At 36.7% G+C, this 24,288-nt stretch overlaps 1 protein-coding gene across 3 annotated transcripts in view; it reads left to right on the plus strand.

Moving 5' to 3' along the window:
• Nucleotides 1-24,288, plus strand: part of NSUN3 (NOP2/Sun RNA methyltransferase 3) — a 59,486-nt gene that overhangs the window by 21,708 nt on the left and 13,490 nt on the right. For all 3 annotated transcript variants that reach the window (XM_042955251.1, XM_042955252.1, XM_042955253.1), the window contains exons 4-5: nt 4,971-5,125; nt 5,905-6,026. In XM_042955251.1, coding sequence (XP_042811185.1) covers nt 4,971-5,125; nt 5,905-6,026 — 277 coding nt within the window. The remainder of the gene's footprint in view (nt 1-4,970; nt 5,126-5,904; nt 6,027-24,288) is intronic.

The raw sequence follows: 24,288 nt of genomic DNA on the forward strand, positions 1-24,288 counted from the left end.
AAATTTAGTGGAGCACAGAGTATGTTGATAAAATAGCAGGAGGTCGCAAAATTGAAAGGTTGTCGTGAGAGCTTATTATCACAGACCTTGAAATAAATCACTAGTTTGAACTTTAATGGATGATGGGAAATCATTAAAAGTTTTTAATCCTGGAGTGGCAATCAAAAAACAACAACATATGTGTAGATATATATAGATTTGTAAATGCATGTATATTTATACAGATATATATTTGAGCAAAGGGTTTACAAAAATATTTCCCCTCTACATTAGAATTTCACCTTCATTTAGTACTCCAGCTTTGTTTCCCTGGTAACCGGACATATTGTCACTATGTTTCCAGGCAACATTGCTCATGATAAAAAAGACCCTGAAGGGTAAAATCCATGTGCACTTGGAGAAAGAATAAATAAGCCCAGAGATCTCATGGGGATGCCCTGACTGGGCCTTCCTGAGTACACTGATTCTTGTAACTTGGCATGTCCCTCATGGGGATCCTGGAAGCTGTGCCTATAGAGTTGTTAGAGGAGATCTTGTCTCCTATGGGACATGAAGCTTTTAAGCCAGGACAGCTCCTACACCTGCCCAGTGTGAATCTTATCATCTTGCACCTAAATTACCAACTGTGAGGATTGCCCAAGGTCTTCCATGAAAGAGGAGTGTCTCACCCTGCCCTCTTGGCAAGCTGTGATTCCTGTGGGATGAGGCCAGACATGGCCTGCATGAATGTTGAGCTGAGTCAGACCTGAAAATCTAGTCTGAATAGACTGCCTTGAATAAGACCAAAAAACCTAGAAATTATAAAAGTGGTATGATTGACTATTAAAAATTGTGAAACTTATCTTAGAATTAAGATACTACAAATAAATTCAGAATGCAATTTAGGAAAGATTTGCAGATCACATGGCAGATAGAGAGTTAGTATCTATACTATGAAAATATCTCTTACCTAGTAGAAAAAAATACAAATAGTGGAACAGGAAAAAAAAAAAGGACAAAGAATAAGAATAATCATTGACAGAAAAGCAAAACCAAATGGCAAATGGAAAATTAAAAGATAATTGTGTTATAGATCAAGGATTATACTACAACATCCCATCTCGTGTTATACTACAACACCACTTTGATAATAACACTTCTTGTGGGAGTTTGCTGGAAGGACCGGGTAATATTTACTAAAAGTAAAAAATTCCCCTGCCCTAACCTATCCATTTCTCTGGAACTGTCTCATAATAATAAAATCATATTATAATAGGATAACTGTATAAAGATGTTTACTGTGTTTATTAGTGACAGCGATGTGAATGCCCAATGATTGGTAATGGATGAATAAAGGATGGCGTCTCCATCTCATGTACTATTTAGCAGCCTTTAACAATTACTTATATTTCTACCTGTTGACTTGGTATTGTTTCTTTTAAAGTGTTGGCATAGTATATGTGAAAAACGAGGCTTATATTGGGTTGATAATTTAAGTTCCTTTTGATGGGCAGCTGGTGGAGAGGGTAGATGAAAAATGAGATGCAACAACTCGAGGATGATATATAATTCCACTTATATAAGTTTTATATGAGTACACACATAAAGCAATGTGGTGTGATTATCAAAATGTTAAATGGTTACCTGAAGACAATTGGTTTGAGGTAATTTTTGATGTTCTTTGTGCTTTTGTGCATTTAAAAATATGCCTGTAAAGGTGCCTAAGTGGCTCAGTCAGTTTAGCCTCTGACTCTTGATTTCAGCTCAGGTCATGATCTCATGGTTTGGTTCATGAGTTTGAGCCCCATGTCAGGCTCTGTGCTGATGGTGTGGAGTCTGCTTAGGATTCTCCCCCTCTCTCTCTGCCCCTCCCCTGCACTTACACATTCTCTCGCTCATTGTAAATAAATAAATAAACTTTAAAACATATGCTTGTATTTATAGATTATATATTTATATATATCATATAACTTCTATGATATATATAAATATATACAAACATGTAAAATAGCTGTTGGTGAAGATGTGGAGAAAGGGGAAACCTTTTGTACTGTTGATGGGAATTCAAACTGGTACAGCCACTCAAAAACAGCATGGAGGTTTCTCAAAAAATTAAAAATAGAACTACCCTACGACCCAGCAATTGCACTACTTGGTATTTATCCAGAGGATACAGGAGTGCTGATTTGAAGGGCCACATGCACCCCAATGTTTATAGCAGTGCTATCAACAATAGCCAAATTACAGAAAGAGCCCAAGTGTCCCATCGACTGATGAATGGATAAAGAAGATGTATATATACACAATGGAATAGTACTCAGTGATTGAAAAAAATGAGATACTGCCATTTTCAATAACATGCGTGGAACTAGAGTGTGTTATGCTAAGCGAAATAAGTCAGAGAAAGACAAATGTATGATTTCGCTCATGGGGAACTTAACAGACACAGCAGAAGAAAATAATGCTCCTGAAACTAATACTACACTCTATGTTAACTAACTTGAATTTAAATAAATTTTTAAGTGATTAAATTAATTTTGAGAAAATGTGTACTTAGGGGTGCCTGGGGTCACTCAGTTGGTTAAGCCTACAACTTAGCTTAGGTCATGGTTTCATGGTTCATGAATTTGAGCCCCATGTTGGACTCTGTGCTGACAGCTCAGAGCCTGAGGCCTTCAGGTTCTGTGTGGCTCTCTCTCTCTCTCTCTGTGCCTCTCTCTCTGCCTGCCTCTGCCCCACTTGTGTGCATGTGCTCTCTCTCTCAAAAATAAATAAACATTAAAAAGATATGTACATATATATTTAAATAAAGGAAAGACAAATCACTATTTCACTAGGGAATAAACCATTTATAGGTGCCTTCTATAGTGAGAAGCAGTATATAGCATGATGCTTAAGAGGTGCTTAACGATAGGTAGGGCTCTGGAACTGTCTGGATTTCTGGTTCTGAACTTAGGCAAATTACTTAACCTCTCATGGTCTAAGTTTCCTCATTAGTAAAATATAAATAACAATAAAAGTACCATGGGGAGCCTGGATGGCTCAGTCCTTGGGCATCAGACTTTGGCCCAGGTCATGATCTCATGGTTCATGAGTTCAAGTCCCATGTCAGGCTTTGTGCTGACAGCTCAGAGCCTGGAGCCTGCTTCGGATTCTGTGTCTCTATCTCTGTCCCTCCCCTGCTCATGCTTGCTTTCTCTCTCTCTCTCTCCTCCTCAAAAATAAATTTAAAAAAAATTTTTTTTTAGTTTTAAAAAAAGTACCTACCTCAGGTTTGTGAGGATTAAATGTGACCCTACATGTAAAGTTTTTGTTTTTGATTTTTTTTTTAATGTTTATTTATTTAGGGGGAAAGAGCATGTGAGCTGGGGCGGAGCAGAGAGAGAAAGAGAGAATCCCAAGCAGGCTCCACGCTGTCAGCGTGAAGCCAGATGTGGGGTTTGATCCCACGAACCTTGAGATGACCTGAGCTGTAATCAAGAGTTGGATGCTTGACTAACTGAGACACCCAGGCCCACCCCCTGACATGTAAAGTTTTTAGAGCAAGGCCTAGCGCTTGATAAGGACTCAAGAATTGTTAATAATCATAAACAGTTGTTACTACTACTTTTGCAGTCCTATGCTAGAAATACTACTAAAGTATCACGTTTTAAACTGAACAGGTTTTTAAGGCAGCCAGTGTAGAGGAGATAAAATTTTGCTGAGACTGACATAAAACAGGTTAGTATAAGTAAAGCATATAAATTTTGTTTAATAGAATTGTACATGTATATGGGAGTTGCCACAAGAAAACAACGATCCAAAAAAGTGGCCAAGTCTAAGTGCTTATATTACTAGGTTGAACATAAAGTGCCAGTTGTGGAAAAGTAACCTATGTGGGGGAGAAGACAGGAAGAATTTTTAACAAGGTCTATTTGTGCAGATTTCTCTGGGCCCTAACTCCTCATTTCTTGATGATCAGAATATTTCTTTCCTTCTGGTATAGGGAGAGAGTCTGTCATGTGAGAGTTCATCTCCGGCTTTCAGGAAGAAAAAGGAAGGCAGAGATGCTCTTTGTGCATCTGCTGTTATTCAGGTGCCTTTAACTCAAAATAATCAACAGGGCAAAGTGGCATGTTTTAGAGATGCATGTTCTGACACAAAAGGAAACTGAGACTCTTAAAGAAAGCTAAGAAACTTCCCCAGAGTCTTATAGCTCATAACTTGAGCCCATGATTTCCCATAGAGCCAACAGCACTTTATGTGTCTTTTCCCATATACCATATACTTTCTTTTACTTAATATGTTCTTTCCTGGAAGGAGAAAGAAGAAAGAAAAGGGGAAGGGACAGGAGGGGAGGAGAGGTAGAAAGGGAAGGGAAAGGAAGAGAAGGAGTAAAGGAAAAGAAGGAAGGGAAAGGGGAGAAGGAAGGAAGGAAAGAAAGGAAAACTGGGGTGCCTGGGTGGCTCGGTTGGTTAAGCATCCAACTTTGGCTCAGGTCATCATCTCAGGGTTGATGGATTCGAGCCCCATCTTGGGCTTGGTGCTGATGGCTCGGAGCCTGGAACCTGCTTCAGATTCTGTGTCTCCCTCTCTCTGCTCCTCCCCCACTCACTCCTCTGTCTGTCTGTCTGTCTCTCTCTCTCAAAAGTAAACAAAACAAAAAAAAAAAAGGAAAAGAAAGATCATACACCAAATATATCATTTGCTCTTTAGAGCTTTAGGGGAGAACTGTGTTTGAGGTATTGGTTGCATAGCATATCTTTAGGAATCCATAATTAAATTTGAATGAGTGTGTGGTCAGAGCTGATGGGCTGTGTAAGGCATGACTATTATAAATTTGTGTGTGTGTGTGTGTATTGCTATTTTTTAAACATAATCATAATATTTATCTCTGCACCCTATTTCTGCATGATTATGATGAATTTCTTTCTGAAATTTATTTGGTCAAAAGTGGAAATTTAACAGTTCCATTGCATTCAGTTTAAAACTTTTTAATCCTTTATATTTAGGTTATCTTCACTGTAATGAACATGATAGTCTGAGATTGAGGTGGCTGAGGCAGACGTTAGAATCATTCATCCCGCAGCCTTTGGTAAATGTAATTAAAGTGTCTGAATTGGATGGCAGAGAAATGGGAGATGCCCAGCCTGAAATGTTTGACAAGGTACTGTTATTACATTGTGACAAACTGATGGACTCCCAATGATACCGCTGTTATGCTGCTTTGTTGTTGTTGTTTTCCATCTGCTTCCAGACATAGCCTGGCTGTTATGCTGCTTTGTTGTTGTTGTTTTCCATCTGCTTCCAGACATAGCCTGATACAATTTCTCAGTACTCTGGGAAATTTTGATAAAGTGAACAAGGAAGCAGTTTTTATTTGGTGGTCAGCATGGTTCAAAGGAAGCGGTAACATTGGGATTGGGGATTATTGAATGTTTTTCATTTCCAAGTGCCTCAAAGATACTCAGGAAAAGATCAGATGTTATTTGGGTCAGTGTACAAACATGTGCACTGTATTGCTTTAATTTGGTAATGTTTCATATCAGTGTATGACAGTTGAAGAAAAAGAGAACATTTCAATAAACCAAAATTGAAATATTAGTTCTTAAGAGTAAATGCTGAGAATTCAGAAATATAGTTATGTCTGTTTAAAATGAGTAACTTCTGTAAAAATTTTTGCTGTAGTTGTCAAGAGTATGAAATGTGATTATATGTTAGTAGACTTTTAGTTCTCCTGTTACCTACCCCCCCCCCCCCCCCCGCCCCAGAAAAACAAACCCTGGAAGTGTAAAGTATTACTGAAGAAAGGTCATGAAGAATTTAGCATGATATATTTTTGGCTTTAAAAGAAATGACTTTATTTATTAGCTATTTTTTTTATCACATTTTACATAGCTTCTCCATGTACTACGTATTTGCATCATATATCCTTTTTTTCTCTAGGTGTTAGTTGATGCTCCGTGTTCAAATGATCGAAATTGGTTGTTCTCTTCTGATTCTCAGAAGGCAGCCTGGAGGATAAGCCAAAGGAGCAATTTGCCTGTTCTGCAGATAGAACTCTTAAGGTGAGGGCTATTAATACAAAAGTTTATTCCAGCTTTTAATGTAATTTAAATAGGCATGACAAATCATGACACAGAGAAGTCCCCAAATGGAGGGTTTCCTGTGTAGGTGTTGGTAATTATTCCTCCAAAGGCTGTATCCAGAAAATTCTTAACCTTTTTCCTTTCAGCTCTCCTGCTCTAAGGACTCACTACTCCTATCCACTCAATGAAATTTGGTATTGCTGTGTATTGTCATTTAAAATTGTTTGCATATCTGGGCCGTCTCAGATCTAGGGTTTGGCACCCTATTCTTTCTTCAGGACCTGAACAGCACCCCCATAATAGTAGCTTTGGACCAGGTTGTATTTTGTTGGTAATGGACACATTGTTCTGGATGAGTCAGCCTCCTAGGAAGTTGTAGTTTATTGTTAGCACTTATCTACCCTTTAAGAGTTTTCTAGAAGCATGCGACCACCAAGAGATACTTGGCTTTCCTCTAAAAAGAGACACTGTGGGACATACTGTCCTGGTTTTAAAAGAGATTTCTACTTATACTCCACTCTCAAGCAATTCCTGTTGTTTAATGCTGAACAAAAATTCTCTGAAATATTTAAAATATGGTTAAATGATGCATTATCACCTATTATCTCTTACATGTGGAATGAGAATGATTAACATTTTGTATGCACTGCTGACAATGTGGTTTGCTTCCAACTTCTGATTGATACACAACAATGAATACATGCCATTATCTAAGTATTACAGTCAACTAATATGTAGTCTTGTTCTTGTACTGGATTAAGTATCAGCTCATTATGGCTATTCTGGTTAGTACCCATTAGAGGGTTCTTGTAGACGTTACTCATCTGGCATTTAAACTGTTCATATGATTCCAGTGTCAGCCTTTCATCTACTAAACCCTAAGATATTTTGAGAATTTTATATCACTTTTCCCCGTCTACCTCTTGGGTTATTAGCTTTGGCATGTTGATCTGGCTTCTTGGTTAATTATTCCAGCTACTCTGGGCCTTGCTATTATTATAACTTATGCCTTGTAATAGACAATAAGTGTTATGATGGCTTGTTACCATTGTGACCTCTAATTTTTTTTAAAGTGTGATTAAGCAACCAGGCTTCCTGAGAATATCATTGTTCTTTCTCTCATGAAAAAGCCTCCCTATACTTCTTTTTCTTCCTGTTCATTATTAAGCTTTTTGTGTTTTATATTCCGTCGATTGCTTTTCCTCCCATTTTGTCTCAATTCATGGTAATCTATTTTCTGTTCCCTTTATTCTTCCAAATATATGCTTGTTAAAAATACTAAAGATCCATTAAATGGATAGATATTTTTCAATTTTAATTTTACTTGATCTCTTGATAGCATTTAAAATATATATTTTATTATACAACTATTAAATGCAAACATTTTCATTGTAAACAAACTCAGATAATAAAAATGAAGCAAAAAGCCCCCTTGGATGTAGACCCAGCCAAATACCAGCTTTGTTCACTGAGTTAATTGTTGGACTTAAGTTTGGGGCACACTCTTCCAAACTTGTTCTATAGCTCATTTTACAATTACATGTTCATAGAGAAATACATTAAAAAATAACTGCTATCGTTGTGTATATATTGATCTGAAACTTGCTTTTTTGTACTTAATTTTTCTTAGTTTTTTTTTCCTTGTAGATTTACTTTGTTCTTTTCAACTTTTGTGAAATATTAAATAGCGTCAGTCTATCCTATGCTATTTAATCTTCTAATTTTGGATGTTTACATTATTCCTTTTTTTTTTTCTTTTTACTTTTTAAAAATGTTTATTTTTGAGAGTGAGAGAGAGAGAGAGACAGACAGAGAGAGAGAGACACACACAGAATCTGAAGCAGGCTCCAGGCTCCAAGCTGTCAGCACAGTCTCATGCGAGATCATTATGTTATATATAACATCATATAGCATTACAGTCATCATCATGAAGGTCCTGCATTTATATAAACCTCACATAGGCACCTTCTTATGCCTTAACAACGAAGGCTCTTCCTTAGTGGCCCCTCCCCTCCCCCATTGTCTTAGTCTCCAAAAGGAGTGGCTTTAGCGCTACATCATTTTAGTAGCATATCGAACAGGTGCAAAACTGACCTCTCAATCACTACAGGTGTAGATTTTCATGTAATCACATGGGGAGCACCATCATACTAGCTGTCTCGTATTCTTTTCCTTGAACAGCTACTCTGCACTTCCTGTCCCTGATGCTTGGTCTGTGTGAGAGTTTTCAGAGCCACTTAGACTAGTTGAAACTTTGGGTCCCTTTGCTGTATGATTATGATGATACCGGGGAAATCATGGGATGCCCAAGCTCTAGGCACAGAAAGCAGTTCTAGTTCCCTGACATCTACAAGTCTGGGAGTTAAAAAGATAAAGGAAAAAATGATAACTCTAGCCACTTTCTCTTGTATCACCTGCCCCTGACTCCAGAAAATGAAATATGTGTGTGGGTGTGTACACACATATATAGTAATTTTCTCATAGCTCTATCACCATACCACATATAAAGAAGTTTCCTACTTTCTTCGAAATCTTTTTCACCTAGTTATTGCCTTACCTCCCTTTAACAAAAGATTATCCTTTTATTCCACAATAAGAAATAAAAGGCTTCAAATGCAAACATATGCAAGAGAGTAAATATATTGATGTGTGAATTTTAGTCAAAAGTATAAAGGATTGATAGTAGATCCTTATTTACATTTGCAAAGAGCAATTAGAAGGCAAGCAAGCAAATATTGCCTGGCCTGATATTGTGGACAGAAGATGGCACTCAGGAGGGAGAAAACAAGAGGATAATTGAGAGGCAAATAAGGAAAATTTTTTGTACTGTTTTTTTGAAGACTAGACTTGTATTTGCATTTGTCAGCTGACAGGTTATGGTACACAAAGATACTTCATGTTCTCTATGGCTGTATATTCATTTACGTTATCAGAAATCATTCATATTTATATTAAATAGGCCATCTACACACTGTTTACAGTTGTAGCTTTTGAAAACACAATACTCTGTAGCCAAATATTAATCTTACATGTTTTTATGAATGTGATACCTAAATTAAAATTGGTACTTTTTAAAAGTTTATTTATTTATTTATTTATTTATTTATTTATTTATTTATTTATTTATTTATTTATTTCAAAAGAGACAGAGAGAGTGAGCAGGGGAGGGGCAGAGAAAGAGGGAGAGATCCCAAGCCGGCTCTGCACTGTCAGCGTGGAGCAGGAAGCGGGGCTTGAACTCACGAACCACCACGAGATCATGATCTGAGCTGAAACCAAGAGCCGGATGCTTAACCTACTGAGCAACGCAGGTGCCCCTAAAATTGATATTTTTTTAATAGAAGTTTCTTGATTTACACTTTTTTAAAAGACTAATATTAGTAGATATGTCTTTTTTAAAAAATTCTTTTAAAGATTATGCATATAATCATGAAAACAGTGATCAAACCTGATTTTTCTTTTTAGCATGAAAAGCTTATTAGAGGGCATAATGATGACAGGAGATAGATACCAGAGCATATGGCTTCATTGTACACTTTTTGAGGACCCTTTGATTTATCCATACAGAAATGGAAAAATTAGACTCTTCTATTTAATTTACAATACAGGAAGATAAAACTGTATACAACTCTCTTACACATCTGTCCCCAAACCATTTTCAGAAGATGAGAATGTAGGACAATGATATAAGGAATAATTGAACATAAGACATTTTTATTAATTGAATACCGTTTGAAAGTGTATCTTTATTATCATTTCTCAAAATAATTTCTGAGAGCAGTCATTTCTGTTACAAACTGTGTACATACATAATCAGGTTCTCTTGCCTCATTTTTATTTAAATGTATTAGGATAAACAGAGTGAGAAAATATGCTGAAAATGATATACATGTTGTCTCTAGAAAGTGCCATGGTGTTTGTGCAAGAGAAGTTTACATGATTTTTAGGTGGGAAAGCATGAACTGAAGAGTATGATTTATAACAAAAATATTGGTATGTTATTGCAGTAATGTATCATGTCATCTATTTACCCAGAGAAAATCAATCACATTTAAAATACTGACCCCTTCTGGTTCTCTTTTCTCACTACTTGACAAGTAAAATCCAATTTGTGAACTCATTGAAAAAGGAAGCTTAGATTATTCGGTAACATTTTGAAAATTTGTATAAATCATCCAGATAACTATCCTTAAAAAGTGGTACTCTGACAGCAAGAATTGTGTTTTAAAAGAAACATTAAAAAAATAAAAATCACCAACAATTCTTCTGTCATGCTCTTGAGCTGAGATAAGGGATACCTGGTGACTGTGAAGCCTGAGTCTTCATCATTCATCAACACAGTGACTAAAACGTTGATATATTCATGTTGGAAAAATAATCTTTGGACATACAGGTCTATTAGAATGGAAGATTTCCACCAGTGTTTCAGTTATGTATATATTTTCTTCTTAAAGGTCAACTAATTCAGTTAGCTTTGCATACTATCATGATATGCTTAGTCATATGTTTGGAATCCAGAAAACACAAGCAAACCCTTAATACCCCTACAGCTACTATTGCTACTGCTAATACTTCTCTTACTCCCCTACCTCCTCCTTTTTCTTCTTTTTCTCAAGTTAGATGGCAGGAGTCAGAGATTCTCAGATTAAAAATCTGTTATTTGTTTGAGGCACCTGGGTGGCTCAGTCAGTTGAACGTCCGACTTTGGCTCAGGTCATGATCTCACGGTTCATGGGTTTGAGTGCCCTGCGTTGGGCTCTGCGCTGATAGCTCAGAGCCTGGAGTCTGCTTTGGATTCTGTCTCTCTCTCTCTCTGCCCCTCCCCTGCTCACACTCTGTCTCTTCCTTTTTCAATAATAAACATTAAAAAAATTTTTTTAAATCTGTAATTTGCACAAAGTACACACTTCTTTTTATTAAGATTGTACAGATCAAAATATTCCACATTAAATACAATTGTAAAAGGTTGAAGAGACATCCAAAGTTTGTAGCTATTGTATTTTCAACACTAAAAATGTCTCAAGTATAGATTGACAATATGAAATACAATCTTGAGTGTTATGCTAAGTGAAATAAGTCATACAGAGAAAGACAGATACCATATGTTTTCACTCTTATGTGGATCCTGAGAAACTTAACAGAAGACCATGGGGGAGGGGAAGGGAAAAACAAGTTAGAGAGGGAGGGAGCCAAATCATAAGAGACTCTTAAAAACTGAGAATGAACTGAGGGTTGATGGGGGAGGGTGGTGGGAGGGAGGGGAAAGTGGGTGATGGGCATTGAGGAGGACACCTGTTGGGATGAGCACTTGGTGTTGTATGGAACATGATAAATTTCATATTAAAAAAAAAGAAATACAATCTTGAAAATAAGATTTTATCAGCATTTATTAATTTATCCAACATTTATTAAGTACTTTATATCAGAACTTTGCTAGGCATTGCAGATACTAAAATATATATGAAATGCTCCTTGTTCTCAAGGTCCTCAGGGCAATTGTTTTAAAATGCGGCAAGAATGTGGTAGTAGAATAGAGTACAAAGGGAACAAGAGGAGGGACACCCAACTTTGGTCATGTTAAGGATGGAGTATGGGTGTAACAAAGTAAATTTTACAAAGTAAGCAACAGATAAATATTTAAACTGAAGAGGTTTATTCTAATAACCTTTCCTAACATGGAAGTAGTATAGTCTCATAACACATTTGAAATATACAAAGAAATATAAAGCAGAAAATAAGCCACCCATTGAAACTTACACCAACTTAACTTCTTTGACTGCATATAGTATTTATAATAGAAATCAGAATAGAATTCAGTATCTTTGTCTATTTAATTTATTATGATCATGTTAATTATTATTTTTAAGAATTTGAGAGAGCGAGCATGTGCGTGTGCACAGGAGGGGCAGAGAGAGAGACAGAGAGAGAATCCCAAGCAGGCTCCATGCCATAAGCACAGAACCTGATGCCGGGCTGGATCTCATGAACTGTGCGATCATAACCTGAGCCAAAACCAGGAGTCAGATGCTCAACCGACTGAGCCACCCAAGTGCCCCATGAACATGTTAATTAGTAAATAGTCTTTGAAAATATACTTTTGAGATGACTGCATATTAAATCCCTCATTCATTCATTCATTCATTCATTCATTCAGGTAGTTAGGAGTATCAAAGACTTTCTTATGATAGGATATCATAAATGCAAGAAATAGGTATAGGTACAAAACATCCTAGTGGAGGGGCGCCTGGGTGGTTCAGTTGGTAAAGCATCCGGCTCAGGTCGTGATCCTGTGGTTCGTGGGTTTCAGCCCCATGTAGGGCTCTGTGCTGACAGAATAGAGCCTGCAGCCCACTTTGAGTTCTCTCTCTCTCTCTCTCTCTCTCTCTCTCTCTCAAAAACAAGTAAACGTTAAAAAAGAAATCCTAGTGGAGATTAAAACAGCAGCCTTTTCAGTGATCCAGGAAGAGCTTGATAACTCTCTGGGAAAGAAGTTAGCAGCTGGGCTGTGATCCATTTCTCTTGATTTCTATGGAGGCACTCCCATGGAAAGAAAGAAGGCAGGTGACCCAGTTAAACATGTTGATAACTGATCTCCTTGGTGAATAGACTAATGAATTTTGCTGTCAGGAGAACTCCTACTTATGTCATTTTTTGAGCAGAATATCCCTGATTAGGATTGTGGTAAACACAGCCTAGAATCTGTAGATTTGTGAGGCACAGCTTTCTGGAGAACGTCATTCAAGCTTTTCAACTCCTTAAGATATATTAGAAATACGACATCTCCCCATTGTGTGAACTTACCTGTGAACTTTGCTTAGAGAACTCATCTCTTATCTGAGCTAGAAAACATTCTGAGCTAGAAGCTCTGTTTGAGCTATTCTGAGCTATAAGCAAGACTGAGGTAGCCACTTTGGATGTCCCTGCTTCTTTTGTGCTCTTTGATTACTTGTGTACTTGAAATTATTAATATATCTTGATAGTAGGTAGGTTCATGAGAATCTGATTTGACAATCCAGTCCTTTGTATTAGCTCACCCTAAACCCCAACCCGGTGCCTCTGATGAAACCTCTTATTCCAGTCCCACATCTAACTCTTAGAATTCATTCAACTAATCAGCAAACACTTAAAAAGTAAAACCCCTTCCCCTTTATATCCTGTGCATTGAAACATGATTAAAAAGATGAAAGGGTAGGACTTGTGCCAGAGGTTAGTCAGGTCCAAGAGAACAAGAAAGTTTGTGATGTTCCATGAATAGTGATTTTTCCATTTTGGCTCCATCACTAGTAAAAATAATAACAGTGGATACCATTCATTGACTACATTAGCTACTTCTCCTCCTTGTTTGCAGAGGCTCAAGTAAGTAGGTGGAGAGTCTTGCATTGTTTACTCCAACAAAATGCCTACCCCTGCCTTGTAGGTGGAGGAGGAAGAGTCTCCTCTGTCTTCATACAAACATGTGGCAAGGTTGGTGACAGTTCTCCCTTAACCATATATTCTTTCTAGAAGTATTTATTGAGTTCCTTTTATGTTCTGGGCACCAGTGGTAAAACAGGGCAGATTCAAATTTTGTTTGAATTGGCTGCTATTATTTTGTAGGTAATTAACCATCCATTAGTTCTGATTTAGGAGTTTCATGTCTTCTACCAACATCCCTGTAACTGGCATGCTACCTGTGTAACTTGCAAGAAGGATGAACATCAGTCCCTTCACAATTTTGTGGCACAAATATCTCCTCCCATATTGTGGCATGGTGGCTCACCCTTTCACTCTTCTTGGTGTTTTGGTTCTTTTATTTTTGTTTTACAAGAAGAGTTTATTGCTTTTTGTATATAATTTATTACATCTATGTCTTCTTTTAGGATTAATGCTTTTTTGTGTGCCCTATTTTAAGAAGTCTTTTCCAAACCTCAGATAATTTCTTGTGTTATTTTCTGGAAGCTTTATTTTTTAACTTTTACACTTAGGTCTATAATCCACCTCAGCTGATTTTTGCTTAGTAGTGGGAGGTAGGAATCTTATTTTCTTTTCTTCCGTCTTTTCCTTCTCCATTCTTCATTTTTTTTTTTTTTTTACCTTTGCGCATGGATACTTAATTGTCCCAACAGCACTTATTGAAAAGTCTGTCCATTTGCCAGGAGTCTGTAGTGCTACTTCTTTTGTAAATCAGATGTCCACATTAACATCAGTCTGATTTCTGTTCTATTCAATTGCTTTATTTATAGACCCAACAGCTAATGCTACACTGACTTAATTACCATGGCATTAATATCATAATATGTAGACACAGATATTCCCTTGTTATTTCATTCTGTTTTGTTAAGAGTATCCTGACCATTTTCAGTTCTTTGCATCTTTATATACATTTTAGAATCAGCTTTTTAAGTTTCATGAAAAACTTGTAGGGATTTTGATTGGAATTACATTAAGTCTACCAATTCAGACAGTTTTGACATTTTCCTGCTATTTCACGATATTGAGAAATTTATTAACTCTAAAAATTTATAGATTCTTTTGGATTTTCAACAAAAACCCTCATGATTCTATAATATGTAGAAATATATATAGGTGATTTTTTTTCTGGATTCTGTGTGATATTTTGCTTAGGATTTTTTCCATGTGTGTTCATAAGTGAAACTGGCCTATAATTTTTCATTTTTGAAATATTCTTAGAGTTTGGAATTAAGGTTATAGTAGCTTCATAAAATGAATTGAAGAGTAGGTTCTCATTTATATTCTCTGGAACAGTTTATGGCAAGTTGCAAGTATTTTTTCCCCCTGAATATTTGATAGAAATTGCCGTGGAAGCCATGATGGGCCTGGAATTCTGTGGGAAAATTTTTGACCATTGATTTAGTTTCTTTAAAGGTTACAGGACTCTTAAGTTTTCTCTCTCTCTTTTTTTTAATCAGTTTTATGAGAGTTTGTTGTTAAGTAATTTTCCATTTTATCCAAGTCAACAAACTTACTGACATAAAATTATATACAGTATCTCCTTATTATCTTCTTAGTGTCTTCAGGATTTAAAATGTTCTCTTTTATTTTTGTTAATCAGTCTTGCCTGAGGTTTGTCAAGTTTTATGTCTTTTCAGGATCTAGTATTTAAATTTGTTCATCTTTTTTTTTTTAATATTTGTGAGAGAGAGAGCACACAGGTGAGTGGGGAGGGACACAGAGAGAGGGAGACAGAGAATCTGAAGCAGGCTCTGTGCTGTCAGTGCACAGCCTGACTACCTGACATGGGGCTTCAACCCATGAACCTGTGAAATTATGACCTGAGCCAAAGGCAGACGCTCAACCAACTGAACCACCCAGGCACCCCTGTTGATCTTTTTTTACTGTGAGTTTGTTTCCAGTTTCCAAACATATGGGTATTTTTTAGCTCTCTTATTATTTTTTAATTTTTATTGTGATCAGAGAACATGCTATATCAGCCTGTTGTTTTCCTCTAAACAATTATTTACAATAGTGGCTTTTAACCTTTGCTCTATAAAGACATAGGGATTCTGTAGCACTGTTGTAGGAGCCATCTTGAGGGGAGGGAGAGGGATGACTTATACTAACTAGATCCAACTAGTGGCGTATCTTCATCTGGTTAAACTTGTAGGTTGTCATTTGAAGAAAGTTTCTTTTTACTAAAGAAAAAAAAAAGTTTGAAAAAACTTTAAAAGACCACTTAAATCTGTAAGAAGCAATCTGTCTTCATTTATAAGCATGTTTGCCATGGGCCAAAATTTAGTCAATTCTGGTGGTTTTCTTCAAAGCTTTTCATTAGTTCTTTTTCTTTGTATGAGTGAAGAGACAATATTTGATAGTAGATTAAAGACCCTACATAAAAGTTAGGCAGACCTAATGTGGTCTGTTGTCACTCTTCCTAACTTAAACAACACAAAACTGGCTTCCTTTATATTCAGTCTCAGCAGAGAGCTTTTCAAACTTAACCAACCCTCCTGTGCTCATCTTAATGAGGTAATTAACAATTGAGAAAATATACTAAAGATCTCCAAGTAGAAATGTATAAGAAATGTATTAAAACTTGTTTATAATTTATTTCAGGAGTATCTAGCATCTTTTATCACACCACTCTACCACATATAAAAATACTATATAAAAAATATTCATTCTTCAAGGTAAAAAGTTCTGCCAGTGGAGAGGAGATAATTATCAGCATTATTTTTGTTTCTTAGGTTGATAAAGGAATAGCTGCTGGGTATGGCATCTCTGAAAATAGCAAGCTTGGTCATGTTTCTCTATCTTGAATTTGCAGAACTTCTTTGATAATAAACAGTTTGATATCTAGAAATTTGATTACTTACTGTGAGCATAGTGAAGGGTACCCTCAAGGCTTGTAAAATAATACTTTTAAAACTGATGATAGCACTAGGTAACTATCAACCCAGAAATATCTGTGTTTTAGATGCTTAAAGTACCTGAAACTTAATTTTGAATCTGCATTTATTTGATAGATTGTACATGAGCTTCAACTTTTCACCTTAATGTTTTCTTTGGTCATAGTACATAATAGTGGTATTTGCTTTCTTAGACTGCTATTTGCCAGCAGAAATAGTAAACTGATACAAACAGAGTGGAAATGATGAGAAACAAGCCATGGAAAAATGAAAGAAATAAGGAACAAAAATAGAAAAATTCTAAAGGAATACGAGAAGCCAACAATGTAACATGGGAAAAAAATATGGGATGATAAGGAAAAATAAATGAAATGGAAATATCCTGAAATACTCAGAGGAAAAAATGATACAAAAAATAGAGGAGTTAAACTTTTAGGATTGTGGGGGGGACAGAAAAGGAACAACTTAAACATAAAAGCTTTGTGAGCTCCTAACAGTTGGCTAAAGTTGTGGTTTTATTATTTGTTAAATTACCTTGTAGTAATTAAAATATTTAGTATATCAAATTAGGCTAATAATTTTTTTAAGACTAGATTTACTTTCTTCCTTTTAAATCCAATTGTCTGCCCCCCACACGAACTTTCTCTGTGAAATTTCCCTTATGTGTCCAGAAAGACAGCGTCAGGGATAACCTTCATTTTTAAGTATGTCTTAATGGTATTTTTGGTGTCTAAAAGGGTTCTGGTATTAATTCCAATGTGGTAGTTGGGGGGGGGGGGAGTTCTCACCCACACCACTAAGGAATTCTCTGTGATATCAGCTAGGTGTCCTACAGTTTAACTCAGTCTGACACTCTCTACCTGCGGTGTCACATCCCACAGGTTCAGTCCCACAAGGCTGCCCCCACCCACATTTCAGATGCCACTTACAGGTCCAGGTTTGTCACCCTGCTTTTAAACAATGGGCTATAAATCACAGGTTCCCATGACCCCCTTGTTGGTTCCGTTTGCTAGAGCAGCTTATGGAACTCAGAGAATACCAATTCTATTAAAGAAGACAGAATTAGTAGATACTGGTAATATTAGAGATATCTTCTAAAGATAGAAGATAGATATTGGTAATATTTTATTACCAATTCTATTAAAGAAAATGATAAAGGATACAGATGGACATCCAGATGGAAGAGATGCAGAATGTAAGGTATATGGGAAAGAGCAAGAGCTTCCGTGCACTCTCTGCGCATGTCGTTCTCTCCCAGCTTCTCTACATGTTCACCAACCCAGAAGCTCTCTGACCTAAACTGCTGGGTTTTTATGGAGCCTTTATTATGTAGGCATGGTTGTTGATTAAATTGTTGGCCATTGGCAGTTGTTAAATCTTCAGCTCATCATCCTTCCCTAGGGATTCGAGGGTGAGGCTGAAAGTTCCAATCCCCTGGTCATATGACTGGTTTCCCTGGAAACCAGTAGCCTTCTTTAGCTGAGGTCCAAAGTCATCTCATTAGTGTAACAAAAGAAACCTTTGTTACAATCACTCTTAGGAAATTTCAAGGTTTTAGGAGCTCTGTGTCAGAAAAAGGAATGAAGACCAAGATCACAAGATCTTATTATATATTATATATCACAAGATCACAATACCACTTATCTCAGTTTTAAAGTAGTGGCCATGGTTTTCCCTATGGAAAGTCAAGTTCATTTACTAAAATTTACCAAACTATTCCATTCAATCAGAATTGAGACCACAATTGTTATGTAGCAACCTTCCTTAATAGATTATTTTACTTTTTTTTAGGAGTTTATCTACCCCTGTTAGCAAGGGAAAAAACCTTCCATTTTTATAAATATCTCATTTTTATAAATTACCTGTTGGCAAAAGCTTTATTATTTTTTTTCCAAATAAAGCCTCTGGCCTCTAACATTTCCATCTGTTCTACAACATGAGAGTTGTAGTTTGCTTGAGCTGTTTGTTCCCTATTCAGAATTTTTGAGTATTAGTTGCAATGAAGCATATTTCTTTTGTTTTACACTGAAAAGTTCTCTGCCTGACCTACCTCTTAATTGAGGTGGCATTCATTCATTCATTTATTTAATGAATATATTTTGAGGACATACTTTCCAGTTGTGCTATACATGAAAAAAGCAACAATGCATATCATATAAACCCTGTTTTCAAGGAGCTGAAAACTTCTTGCTTGGGAAAAATAGAAGAGGAAGGAATTTCATGGGAAGTCAGTGGAAGTTTCGGAGATTATGTGAACTTTGAAATAGGTCTAGAAGGATGAATAAAAGTTTGATCGAAAGGAAACTGGACAATAATTATGTAAGCATTAGAATTTACTAAACACCTAGAAAGATGAGGCAAAGAATGAATTTTAACTCCTTTACTGACTTGATAGTTACTTACACAATACTGTCTCATTCTACAGAGACCAAGGTATTCCTGACTGACTGTTAGTTAGGGTTTGGTCAGAGAAGAATCTCTGTAAGTGAAGTAAGGGATCTTCTAGGAATAAGATCTTACTGAATCCATAGAAGCTGGTTAAACAGTCTGTAGAAGTTGTGTATAATTGTGCCTCTACTTCTGGTGTGGAACCTGAAGTTAACCAGGGCTAGTAACCAGCACACAAAGTGGGGGGGTGGGGGGGGGGGGAGTACAAAGACACACTAGAACCCAGAATGACAGAGTAGCCACGTTTTTCTAGCACCAGAACCTTCATAGGTCTCTTATCACCTCTAATCATCTGTTTATAATGATATGGGTGATCTGCAGACTAGCACGTGCATTTCATTATGAAACTGCACAGGAACATGGTCTAGAATTCAGGGAAGCTGAAGGAAGAACCCATAATTGCTGGAGGAGCTACCCCCTACCCCACCTACAAGTTGAGCCAGTGGATCTGTAACATGTGCATACACGAGGCTGTATGTGCGTTCAAGGAATTTTGACAGTTACATAGGCATGTGTAACCCACAACCTTATCAAGATATAGAATATTTCCGTTGCCCAGAAAGATCCCTGGTGCTTCTTCAGAATCCATTTGCTCCACTCACCAAAGGCAAACGTTGTTCTGACATCTCTTACTGTAGATTAGCTTTGCCTGTTCTCAAACTATATAAAATGTAATCAAACAGCATGTATTCTTTATTATCTGGAATTTTTCTCTCAGCATGTTTTTGATATTTATTCATGTTGTGTATATCAGAAGTATGTTCCATTTTATTGGATGAGGTGTGAAAGAAACATCTTTGTTTTTGGACTAAATCCCAGTGTCCGAATAAGAACATTTGCTCAGAAGTGCTAGAGCGAGGCTTGAGGCCACTGTCTTATCTCTGCAAGAGCTGCCTCTTCAGGAATACCTTTTGATCACTGCTTTACTTTGGGGCATGGAATCTGTCGACTCTTTCAACCCTAGCAAGGCCCAAATTATCGAATTTCTTTGTTGATTTAGATTATAACCCATGGGCAGAGAGCCTTCCTTAGGAGAGCTGTATTCCTTCCAGCGCTCCTTCCAAATTACTGCGATCTTTTCAGAGCTTTCTTTCATTAACCTAGAGTAACATTTTGAGATTTTGTTCTAGTCACCCTAGAGTTCTATAAGCTTTGTTTAGCATATGGTCTGTCTTCCAAGATATGATAAACAATGATTTTATTAAATGTTTTTCTATGGCATAATAAGGGTTACTGGCTGTATTATTCTGGGTTCTCCAGAGAAACATAGGATGTGTGTATATATACAGAGAGGAGTTTTTTTTAAGGAATTGGCTCACATGATTATGGAGGCTGGCAAGTTCAAACTCTGCAGGATGAGTCAGCAGACTGGAGATCTAAAGAAAAGTTGATGTTGTGGTTCAAGTTTGAATGCTACCACCTGGTAGAATTCCTTCCTGCTCAAGAGAGGTGTCAGTCTTCTGTTCAGGCCTTCTGTGACTGGTTGAGGTCTGACCTCATCATGGAGTGCATTCTGCATTACTCAAAGACCACCAATTTAATGTTGATTTTACCCCCAAATACCCAGAAATACCCAGAATAATGTTTAACCACATACCTAGGCACAATGGCGTAGTCAAGTTCACATATAAAATTAATAGTCACTGGCTTTCCAGCCGGTAGTATTGTTTGAACATGCCCCCTATTGCCTTCTTACTAAGCCAGTTCTACATTTTAGATTCTGCTAAAGCAAGTCCACGTTTGGTGCCAAATTCGGTATAAGATCATTTTCCGATGGAAAAAGAAATAGACAAAGGGAAAGACTCAAAATAATAGTGACTTAAGTGAGTAAAATCCTGAGTAGGCTTCTCAGGGTTGTTCCAGCAATCAGTTGATTGCCAGAGTCCATAATCATCAGAGATCCAGGCCTCATCTTTCTTCTATCTTATGCTCCAAGGTGGCTATTCCAGCTCTTGCTGTTTAATCTGCATTGCAACTAGTAGGAAGGAACAAAAGAACATACCTCACATTACTTCTACTCACATCTCCTGGGTCATACTTAGTCCTATGACTACCTTTAGTGAAAGGCAATTTAGGAAACTAGCCTTAACTGTACCTAATTAAAAATTGCATTACTACAGAAGAAAGTGAGAACTGGTATTAGGGAACAATTAAAAGTGTTTGTCACAGTTGGAAATCCCTTGATCAGATAACAATAACATTGGGAGGCTACAAAGATTTACAAGAATACCCTTTAACAAGAAAACCAATTTGAAAGAATTTTACAGTAGTCAAGAATTAGATGCCAAAGGCCTTAACTAACTGAATAGTAGGGAGATGTGTGGTTAGATTTGCAAGATAATTTCAATGGAAAATTAGTAGAACTTGGTGATTGATTGGCTCTGGAGTGGGAAGGAAAAGAAGGTGTCAAGGGTAACACCTCGGTTAACAGCATGAACTGTAGAGCTCTATTGCCTGGATTTGAATCTTGGTTTGTGTATTTACTGAGTGGCCTTGTACAAGTTGCTTAGCTATCTTGCCTTGGTCTTCTCATCTGCAAAGTGAGAATAAGAATTCATGTCTCAAAACTTAATTGAAAGATTGAATGAGATAACATGTAGCACATCGAACTTTAGGAAGAAGGGAGCCTGGCTGGCCCAGTCGGTAGAGCATGCAACTCTTGATCTGAGTGAGGATTGTAGGTTCAAGCTCCATGTTGGGTGGAGAGATTACTTAAAAATAAAATCTTTAGGGACACCTGAGTGGCTCAGTCGGTGAAGCATCCAGCTTTTGATTTCAGCTCAGATTATGATTTCACATGGATCCAGCCCCATGTCATCGAGCTCTGCACTGACAGCCTGGAGCCTGCTTGGGATTTTCATTTTCCCTCTCTCTCTGCCCCTCCCCTGCTTTCTCTCTCTTTAAATAAATAAATAAACATTAAATTAAATTAAATTAAATTAAATTAAATTAAATTAAAAAAAATAAACCAAGGATAAAATTCTAGGGAAGACTTATATTTAATGGATAGGAAGTAGAGGAAAGGTGGATAAGGAGGCTGAAAGGGAACTTTAGACTTTTGTAGAAGGAGGAGTGAACAAAGTGTCCAGGAAACCAAAGTTGGGGAATGTTTCTTGAGGTTGAGGATGAATGACAGAATCAAATAGTATGGTAAGATCAAAGCTGAAAATGAACCTTTTAGTCTGGTTTTGTAATCATTTTATCAATAAACTTCTGAGGAAAATATTATTTTTTAATGTTTATTTTTGCGAGAGAAAGGGGGCAAAAGTGCATGTGTGCGAGCCGGGGAGGAGCAGAGGGGGAAAGAGAGATAATCCCAAGCAGGCTCTGTGCCACCAATGCAGAGCTTGATGGGGGGCTTGAAGCCACAAACCTCTAGACCATGACTTAAGCGGAAATCAAGAGTCGAATGCTGAACCAACTGTGCCACCCAGGTGCCCCAGGAAAACATATTTTTATTTAAAACTGTGTAAATAATATTTGGCTAAATTAATTTCCAGATTCTTTGGAATTTGGAGTACTTACCGAATTATTCCAAATTATTTGGAATTTTAATGGAGTGACTAACTCAGAGGTTCTAACAGTTGAGTGTAGTTTGTGAAAATTCTTTACAACTATGATTTAGATGTCAGACTGTGGCGAAGAGGTTCAAATTATGTGTCAGCATGAAGTAATTGCTTTCATTTACCTCATCATAAATTCTGTGCTATATAGCACTTGAATAGGTGAAGGTTGTATATTCTATAAAAGGAACGGGTAGCCAAGAGTTGCAGGTCATAGTGCCAGACCTATTAATTCTTAGTTTCTTTTTGTTAAAAGTACCTGGAAGTATATGATTATTCCTCACTGAAGGTGAGTATTTGGGACAGTTGAGATGACAAAATGTATGCATGTGGCATGCTCTGTCTTATTGCCCTAGATTCCATACTTATTTTAGCAGTGGTAACATTTGCTTCAGGGTATATAGCAGTGGTAAGGCTTGCAGTCCTTTTCCTGGTATTAGATTAGGATAACAGTCTTTGTGCTACATTAATTAACTGTGTAACTTTGAGCAAGTCACTGAGTCTTTGTGACCCTCCATTTGATAAATTGGGCCAGAATGTTTACCCTGTGCATCTCATAAGGTTTTATTAAGACTCCATGTGTGAGGTGCTCTTTAAATTAAGTACCAAATAAACATAAGGAAACATTACTAATTAGACTGATCACTTGTCCTTCACTTGACTAACATAGGAATCAACATCTCATTTGATTCCTGGACCAAATCCATATTCCCATTGATTCAGGAATATTCTCTTTTATTCTAAAAAAAAAAAAAAAAAGTAAAAATTTCTTCACAGAGAAACATGTGCTGTGTGTGCAGTGTCCTCTGGAAGCATTTAACCTTTTCAGTTTTGGATTTAGTTTGTCATTTGAGTAGTAAGATACAAAGACTGCCAGTAGTATTCATACGTTTCTCACAGTATTAATTATACAAATGTTTTTCTTTTCTGTACAAGTTGCTAGTAACCTTATAAAGTAGTCTTAAATAGAATCTCTGAAATATGAATTGAATATTAAATGGTTACAGGGGACCAATTTCAGGATTGATGCTCCTATGCTCATTTAAAATTTTTGAAATTAACTACAGTCTTACCTGGTTTTAAAAAAAAAATGTTTAATACTAGAGTTTCTAAGAGGAAGGGAATAAGCTTGGGAATATTGTGGCAATAAAGGAATCTTTAAGTCCATTTCACTTGATTGTTTCCCTGTATTTACATCTGAAGGGATGGTAGCTATTGCCTTGATGCTTTAATGTTGGTAGAAGGGAAGAGAGGAAAGATGAAGAATAAATATATTAATCACAGTAATGTTTAGCTGTATTCTTAATTTTTCAAAAGTACAGACATCTATGATTGCTTTACTTCTACACCAGAAATTGTTGTAAGAGGGTCAGTGACTGTCACTTCAAACACGTTACAAGGAAGACATACAAAGATGTTGTTTATCTCCTGATAGTAAATCATGAGGAATTAATGAAAGGGGGAGAGAATCACTTTCTGCTTTGGTCAAAAGATGGCACTATTGCCGCGCTGATTATTTTCTTCTGCAGTTTGGTTCAGTCTTTTTAAATGCAGAAAACAGTTAAATTTAGTGATCTAATTAACACTGACCCTCCCAACAGAATGCCAGATTTCTAATCAAGGACCGAAAGAATAGACCAGAAAAATGGAATTTGTATTTTAAAAATGTGTTAGGTTGTTTTAGGAGCTATTCAAATAACATTCTCTGAGATTCAGAGATTTGCCTTAGGAACAACAGAACACAGAACACCCTACATCATGTTTTCAATTTTGGTTAAGTTAAATAAATACCTTCAGTTTGGAACTTTGATAGCTGCCAGGGTTCCAAGACATGTTAGTTAGGGGTGTGTGTGTGTGTGTGTGTGTGTGTGTGTTTAGTTTTTC

This window comes from Panthera leo, chromosome C2, assembly GCF_018350215.1.
Source record: "Panthera leo isolate Ple1 chromosome C2, P.leo_Ple1_pat1.1, whole genome shotgun sequence".
Taxonomy (NCBI): domain Eukaryota; kingdom Metazoa; phylum Chordata; class Mammalia; order Carnivora; family Felidae; genus Panthera; species Panthera leo.